This window comes from Pterocles gutturalis, unplaced genomic scaffold (genome assembly GCF_000699245.1).
Source record: "Pterocles gutturalis isolate BGI_N339 unplaced genomic scaffold, ASM69924v1 scaffold3857, whole genome shotgun sequence".
Lineage (NCBI taxonomy): Eukaryota > Metazoa > Chordata > Aves > Pterocliformes > Pteroclidae > Pterocles > Pterocles gutturalis.
In genome coordinates, this window is record NW_010115200.1 from 54016 (window position 1) to 62891 (window position 8876).

Sequence of the window (8876 nt, forward strand, 5' to 3'; positions counted from 1 at the left end):
GAGATGAAATATAAAAGAAAAATGGGAGGAAAAAAGAGCAGAGAAGTTCTGCTTGTCACTCTGAAAAAAACCCTTTGCTCGCTTTCCTAATGAAAATCTTTAAGCCGTACGTTCTGTTAATGTATTTGCTGGGTATGCGCCATTTCAGGGACCAAGTAATATTTATCTTATGAATGTGTCATCCTTTTAGCGGCTGCCAACTTGGTGAATATAAGCAATCTTTTCCTTCAGGTAAACAGAGGATGCTGTTATCTTCTGAGTATGTTTCACTGAAGTTCTGTGTTCATTACATTTCCTGGTGGTCGATAAAGACATCTACATGTAAAAAGCAATTTTAGGTCATATTGTAGAGTTCTGGCTATTGAAATATTTTGCCACTGGCAGGCTTTCTGCGTTTTGCCCAGTAGGGAAGTTATATGTGCCTAGTGTGTTTGTAAGTACATTTATAGTAAGTACAGTTACCAAATTGTTATTCATTTTCATGCAGAAAACTGGATCTGAATCAAAGAGCTTGCAACGAAGCAGAAGGACTTGTGAAACTTGATATAACATGGCCGATAGTTTCAGTTGGGGAAAAAAATACAGAAAATTAAGAAAAATCTCAATGTTTTAGAATTTTCGAAAGATACTTTTAAGAAGTGTTTTCAGGGAGGGGATGTTACTTCAGACTGGCTCTGCTCTTGTACCATTAGTTGAATTCCCGTTAGCTCATCTTCCAATTTAGTTTTATTTGTGAAGAATCTAGCTGGCATGGTCTTACAGCACATTGTGTTCTGAACTGAAGCATAGTAACTAGAGAATATCAGGAGGTAATTTTCAAAAGTGCATTCCTGATATGTGTTAAGTGTTGCCATAGACACATTCATTGTCTCTCCCAATATGTGACCTTTGGGTATGTCTGTGAATGGGGAAAGGGACTGTATCACATTCCTCTCTCTGACTTTTGTAAAAACCTGTAGATGGTGAGTAGAAGGTGATAGTGCACCTCTACCCGCTTCTAGAGGTGGCAGCTAGGGGCTAGCAATTTAGTCTTAAACCCAAAAGACACAAAGCCCAACCCATCAACTGAAGGGAGACATCAGCCCAATTTCCTTGCAGCCTACAGCAAGCAACAACCAGCACCAGAAGTTGTTCCACTTTACCTAGGATGAGTAGCAACAAGTCCTACTGGCAGACTAAGCTGAACATCAGTTCAGGATGATGCCAGAGCCAGCCAGGAACAAATATGATCTCCTGTTCTAAAAATTTGGCCCATGATGCAGCTGAAAATCTATCTTGAGCTTCCCTAATTAGAACATTGGCTTCTATTTATGCATATAAGTTAATAAATATTCATCAGACATGTTGATTAATGTGATGCTATTTGCATATTCTTCCTCAATTTTTAGACCTTTACCCTTAGGTATTCTAGTATTCAAGATATTCATGTGGCACAAAAGGAAATTCTGATTAGGTATTAGGGGAAAAAAATTAATAATGAAGGTGCTCAGATGTTGGAACAGGTGCTCAAAGATGTTGTGCATCTCCATTCTTGGAGATATTTAAAACTTGACTGAACAAGGCCCTGCACAATGTGAACTATCTTTGAATTTGGTTTTAACTTTGAAGTTGTTCCTGCTCTGAGCAGGGGGTTGGGCCAGTTGACATCTAGAGGACACTTCTAACATAAATAGGTTTACAATTAATGCAGAGGAATAATGTTCACACATTTTTGGCATTAATATATTTATAGATAGGCACAAATATGTAACCAGTACTTTCATGGTTAGTATTACTCTAGAGGTAATGAAATAATCCTGTTAACTGTGTTGCAGTACTTTCTAATGAAGTCTCTGCCTTCATTAAGAAGATAGTTACTTATCATGAGTTCATTAACTAGTCAGCATATCTGATTGCAATTCTGTCATAGCAGCTGGTTAAGGTAGACCCCAGTTTCTCCTCTTACCTTCCTCCAGGGCTTAGTTTGACCAGTTAATGCGTGCTGAAACTGCAACAACAACTTTGTCTATACTAAGGTACATCCAGATGAGTTCTGATGGTTCTTATGGAATGATTTAAGAGACTGAGGGCAGCACATACAGCTGAAGGCAGTAATTCTTAAGTTGCACCAGCCTGAATGGACAGGGCTGGTTTGGAGGCTTCATAAAATAATAGCACAATTTAACAATGAACTTTTCCAAGGGAGATAAAACTTTTAAGACATTAATTTATATGCCACATGCAATTGCTTTGTGTAAACTGATCCTTGCCCCAACTATGATTATAGCCCCTGGAATCCTTACTGAATTGTTATGCTAAGAAAAAACGATGAACTTTCTCTGTTCTACAGATTTTCTGAAGATAATGTGAAACAATTATAGGCTAAATGACCAATCTATATCTTCTGTCTGCTTGTTATGGATACAGTCACCCAATAAGGGAACGCTAACCAAAGCACGGGATTAAGGCAATCGCTCATACAGAAGGTGGTTTCTCATAATGAATAGCAAATATATGTAGTGAGTGCAGTTTGCAAGCCAGAGGCTAAGATTCCTTTTACTAGGGAACGTTTGTGTAGTAATTCTCAAGCAGATTTGTAAAAATTAGAGCTAGCACAAAGGGTGAATTTTGTGGAATAAATTGCTTGCTACAAACAGTTCATCCAGAGGTATCTACAACACAGAAGAAGAAAAGCTGCCTGGAGGTAGCAAAGGCTCAGAACATCCACGTTAGTCTCTTCAGGGAAGCTCATCATATCAAAAGCCTTGGCAGGAAATGTAATAAAACAAATACTAGCTGTACAGCTGGATCCTTCTTAGAAATCAACATACATACTACAAGAGAAGAATAGGTGATACCTGGTTTCAGATTTCTGCATGTTATAGAAAGCAAGGTGATTATCATGCCAGTGCTAGCTTGTTGTGAAGTCTGGAATGGTCATGCCATGGTTCATCCAGAGCAAGTGGGCTGCTGGCCCCCTGCATCTGTCTGAGATCCCTGATTGCTCTTACCCAAGGATTGTTGCAGAGTCTCAGGGTGGGAGAAATTCTTATGCCTAGCTGTGAGCCCTCCAGCTACCAAAGGTAACTTGTTCACAGGCATTGGGCTAATCTGTACCTGAACCTTAAGGATGGTTCTACAATCTCCAGCCCTGAAAGCTGTGGGGGAAAAATGTGAAATCTTGTAGCCCTTATTGTCAGGAGAGGAGCATAGTCAGATAACCCTTGCAAGTAACTCTTATGTGTGTCATCTTAGGCCAGATCTGAAGTGACATTGCTAACACTTACCTAACTGCTCTTACAGATTACTGGTTTCATGAAAGACTGTCTGAAGGACTGCTTTCTGTTACCAGCTCTCAGATGAATTGATCTGTATTATGCAGAAGACTAAACTATATGATCACAGTAAATTCATGAAACTTGACAACAACTTTTGCAAAAGTCAAACTGACCCTACAGGGCAAATGCCTCTGGGCACTTCTGAGATCCAGTTTTTAGGACTGATGTGGCTAATACCCTGGTGCATTTTGATTTTTCATTCTATTTCTTAAATTATCCATGGGTAAAGACTGTTTCTTGGAGCAGTTTTAAAGTGTTGAAATATTATTGTATTTAAAGTGGGGGAGGGCTTGGTAATGAAGAAATTTACTGTCGCAAAAGTTCTGAAAAGAGTTGTCTGTTTACCCACCAGATAAACACAGTATGGACACCAGCAGTATGACCTTCTTTTCAATTGATCTCAAACCTGTTCAACCTAGAATGGGAGAATGGTTCAGTCACCCCCTGCATTACCAAACAGTTTGGGGCCTCTACTGGGGTAGTGTTTACAGCCCTAGTGATGCAGTGGGATCGGAGTTTCACTAGCAGCTGAACTAACATCAGGATATTGGGATAGTTTTGAGAACTGAATATAAAAGAATTGCCCAGTGTTTTCAGGTGATAGTCCTGCTACAGCATAGTTTAAGGATTTTCCTTGTAATGGAGAGAAAATTAAATATTATAGAATAATAAGGTGATAGTATGGATCAAAGCTCAATGGATATAGGCTGGGAACGGAGCAGGTGAGTGGATCAGTAAGAAGAGTGGCATGTTTGTTGTGAATACTTAGCTGCTCTGGATGCAGCTATTTCCTTATCTTGATTTTACTTGGCATCTGAACTTCTGTGGAATAGGGCGTTGCCAACCACACAGTTACAGCTGCTGAATCCCCTCTGAGCATCTGTGTTTATGTGAGGATGGTATGGCAGAGTCTTGCTTTGCATGGTTCTAGTAGCATCTACCCTTTCCTAGCACTCGATTTGAAGATGACAGCAAATTTTCTTTAGGATTTTCAGCAAATGTTTCCCTTTGATTGGAAGAACATAGAATATACAGCATCTGCCAGTGGTGCCACTTTGTGGTTGTTTTGTGTTTCATGTGGCCAACTATAACACTTGCTGTGGCAGCTGCATAGGTGAAAAAAAACCTGCTCACTACTTTGCTCTATAAATACTGTTCCCAGTTATTGGAGCAAAGTGCAGAGCTCAGCTGCAGTTGCATTTGCTTTTTCTAAGTTAGTGCTGAAAGCAAGAGATGCTCCATAAATTGCAATTGCCCGATTGAGAGTATGGAAGGGAAAGGGTGTTGTTTTTTCTCACTCTTGTGTCCCCTCCCACCCCAAAGACTGAGTGAGCATAGCTATTAATTCATCTGAAGGTAAGGATTTCTTAGGGTTTTCCTGAGATCACTTTCCAGGGGGGCAGTAGTTCTGATCCTTGCTGCAGTCACTGTCTCTGTTCTCTCAGGGGCCTTCAGGGACTGGATGTTTGGGGGTCTTGAACCTAGTTCTCTTCTGTATGGGACAAGTAGAACATCATGAAGTATGAAATTGTCACTGCTATAGTCATACTTCTACTTTTTATCCACAGGGCCAGGCAAGTGAAAGCCTTTTTCTAAGTTTCAAAAGGTAATTCTCACCTCTAGGTAGATATATGCTGATGTGCTTGCATTAATTCAGCAGGGTCACTCTTCCTCACCTGTGAGAGCAGGTTTAGATGAATGGCTCATGTTTAAACGCCAAGCAATCACAAAACTTGTCAGTTTTGGCCATGAAAAGCTTGAGGTTCCCAGTAAGATCCTGTCTGCCTCTCCTATATAGCAGTGGCCATGCAGATAAAGATGGCCACATGCTCCCACCAGCGGTTGATGCTGTTCTAGAGTCTGAAGTAATTCAAGTGTTGGAAGCTAGTAGAAGACAGCTCTGAAACACTTTGAACTACATTCCCCTGAGTGTATTAAAGTTAGCATTCACAGAAGAGTTTAACAGCCTTAAGTCAAAAGGGTCCATTAGCTCGTGTGGGCTGACCTCTGGTATATCATAGACTACTACATTTCACCCATTCATCCCTTTATTGAGCCCAGTAATTTGGATTAGACTGAAGTATTTTGAGCCCTGTAATAAAAAATTAATTAGGCTTGCCCATTCTGGTAGTGAACTTACACATAATGCTTCAGAGAAGGGTGAAAATCCAGGAGCAGCATCCTTGTCTACCTGACCTGGGGGTCTGTTTCCCTGTGTAAGACAAGTAGTGGGAACAATTCCCAGGTACGAGTGAATTCTCTGTGCTCTGCTCAGCCCTGTTGAGTGCATGCAGTGGCCAGCCCTGGTATTTCAGAGATAAGTAGGAGAAAAAGGAGAAGGTATCTCATCATGTACACCGAGGAGCACTTGACCTTCTGGTCACTACAAACTCTTGGTTGCATTCATGATGTTCATTGGCTAATAGCATGGTCTTTAGAGGTGGGAACAGTGTTGAAATATGTTGTGTGGCTGGAAAGGAGATCATCATGGAAGTTACCATTAAAAATCTGCCTGTACTTCAGCTACCACTGAACCATTGCTGCTGCAGTTGTACACTTAGTTCTGGACAGTCTTTGAACGTGTACTTAAGTCTCATTAAAGCCATGAGAATGTAAGCATAAGCCCAAAATTATATATATGATGAAGTGATGACCTGAATTCAGGCCATAATCTCTCTTTCTGCTCTAGGCTTTGGCGATATTAGATGGTGAATAGTTCACTGCATTACTACTGACAGTATTTGTAGTAAGAATAAAAAGTTTGATGGGCCTTGCTAGAAATTAGCCTCTTTGATGTAAGAGGAGGTGCTTTCTGCTGATTATTTTAAGAAGTTATAGCAAGTGGAACAGGATTTTTTTTTCTTCCTTCCTTCTGTATGCCTTTATTTTGAATCTTGGCTCTGTGTCCTTGTCTGCTATTCTATATAAATCTTTTCTCTGGGCAGGTATCTGATAACTTAAAGATTATTTTCTGACAAATAGGCAGTTTCCATTTTCTTGTCAATGTTTCTGATCCATGAAAGCAGCTGAAAAAAAGGGGAAAGGAAAACCTCTAAGAAGTCAGGGTTGTGATTTGGGGCTTTTTTTTAAAGCTCTTTGCACACTAGCTGTCTTTTTAAATACTATTCTTGGTTTGAAACTTTAATTCTGGGCGTACATTTGGTGCCCAGATGGTGCAGACTCACACAGAAGCCCATCACGCTGTCAGGGCAGGCGGATACATATGTAAATATTTTGCCTTTTTCCTCTATAATATTTGGCTTTGTCTAATCTAATTGCTGTCAAAGGCAGAATGTGGAGAATGCTTAAGAGGAGCAAACAATGACCTCAAATGTTTGTATTGCACTAACTTTGGAAGATGCTAGTAGACTCCGATGTAACTAATAATTTTCTTTCATGCATTTTCTTATTCATGCTGTGAATTCATGGTGTATCATCTAAGTTCATGCCAAGTCATATTTTACAGCCTGAGGTAGAAACCTGTATTTCTGGTGGCATAAAAGCATATTTAACCCCTTGGAGCTGTAGATACAAGGCTAATGGCTCTGCCTTTTCTGTTCAGGCTGACAGTAAGTATTTTCTACAGGCCTCTTGGTGTATAGCACTCTTTCTTATTTATATAATTCATTTCTTCAATTAATTTTTTCTGTTGAGTGCCTGTCATTATGTATTTTTAATACATAAAAGCATTTTCAGCATAGCTGCTTCTCTGATCAGTGGTAGCTAGTAGCAAACAGTGTGGCCAACCACATGAAGCATGCCTATTTTGTTATTAAAGGCCTGATTCAGAACACCATAATATTAATGGAAAAAATGACTTTCATGAGCTTCGAATCTGACTCCCTAGTGAGAAGGTCTAATAAAGTCAGTGTTAGTTGAGGATGCTGGCAAAACGGATGTAGGAAACCTTACTGTTTTTCATCAGTGCAAGAATGGCTGCACTATCACAGGTTTCTGATCAGATGCAAAATCTGACTAGGCTATAATTCGTGGAAAGCATCAGGCTATGCCAGACCTATTCCTCTAAGGACAGTAACTATGCAGAGAGATGCCAGGGGATCAGGGCCTGGAGGTGTGATTATTGTAGAGGAAGAAAAGTGAGTGTAAAAGGAGAATGTAATAATATGACCAGAAGACAAACAGAAGCAGCACGTGGTGCTTTTTTCCATAGAACATAGATGAAATCCTGACTACAGGGGAAAAACATTGCCCATTTCAGCAACTTATGTTGCCATCTGAGGCTCATTATTCAGGGATGCCAATAAATTCTGTTTCTGAGCCTGCTATGAAAGTGTCTGGGTACCTTCAAGAGACATACTCTAGCCTGTCACGAATCCTTCTACTTGTCTTGCTGCTTGGCTGTGGGGTTCAAGGGGGTCAGGAAAATTGTTCACTATCTATATATATTATTTTTTCCTTTGCTGTTTTTTATTACTGAAGGAAAGATCAAAGGTGTTTACTTTGTGCATCTCCTGGTTTATGGGCACTGAGACACATTACTGCAGGATAAGCTGAGATGTGAATTTACAGTTTTTCCACAGTAAATGCCAGTATGCATGCTACAAGTTCATGGTTCAGAGAAAAGAAATGAAAGAAGGGGTGATTTATCACATGTATATCTGGTGAATGCAGACACTTTGGTAGCTACTATGGGGCCTTTGGTGTATCATAAGTTTGGATGTGAGCTCACCCTACAGGTAGCATATGCCTGTCATGGGCCAAAGATGGCATTGGCTGCCACAGCGGATTAATGGCAGGGGATCTCTTTGCTCCTAGCCTTTGCTTTTGGTTGTCAAGTCTCTCTGGTCTACAACTGGGAGGATATGTTGCATTCATTTAATAGCACTTTCTCTTTTCTGCATTTTTGCCTTTCCCAGGAGCAATTGAGCGGTGCACGTACATCAAGTACCACTACTCCTCAGCGACCATTCCCAAGAACCTCACCTACAACATCACCAAGACAATCCGCCAGGATGAGTGGCATGCCTTGCGTAAGTGTTACTGGCTTTCTTCTCCATTCTCCTCTGTGCAGACTAAGGGAGGTACTTACTGATAAATGAGAATAGAGACTTTGACTGACAACCCACTCAGAGCCTTCTTCTCACAAACAGTTTGTCTTTGTAGCAGACTGATTGATTTGTTCTTAGGACCTACATCTCTGTTTCTGATGCTGACTAGAAATTCTGCTGAGGCATGAAGAAGTGTCAGTGGGGAAGAGGCATTCATATGCAGAGATTAATATTGAGTTAAGTACAAAAATGAATAACAAAATCAATGCCCTATTTTTTAATTCAGTGGAATGCTCTGTACGTGAATGTATTCTCATGCAGTTCATGCTGCTGATAAGTTTCCTGGTTCCAGCAGAATTCATTGCTGGCTTTTACTGTAGAATATGTCCAGCTGCTTGCAGCTCCTGGCTAAGTGTGAAATCACTTTCTTTTGAAGATCTAGAAAGAGAAATGCTGCACCCTTTAAGGCACAGGGAAGGAATTTAGCCCTCACTGATAATTGTAGCCAGTGGTCACCAGCTTGTAACATTTGCTGAAGCGACAAGATCTG

General features: G+C 40.4%; 1 protein-coding gene across 1 annotated transcript in view; it reads left to right on the plus strand.

Moving 5' to 3' along the window:
* The window catches only part of TMEM178B (transmembrane protein 178B), a gene marked incomplete at its 3' end in the record, with an annotated part of 61532 nt that extends 53224 nt beyond the window's left edge, over positions 1-8308 (plus strand). Inside the window, exon 2 of the mRNA XM_010075090.1 lies at positions 8195-8308. Within this exon, the coding sequence (XP_010073392.1) occupies positions 8195-8308 (114 nt within the window). The remainder of the gene's footprint in view (positions 1-8194) is intronic.
* Between the last annotated feature and the right edge of the window lie 568 nt (positions 8309-8876).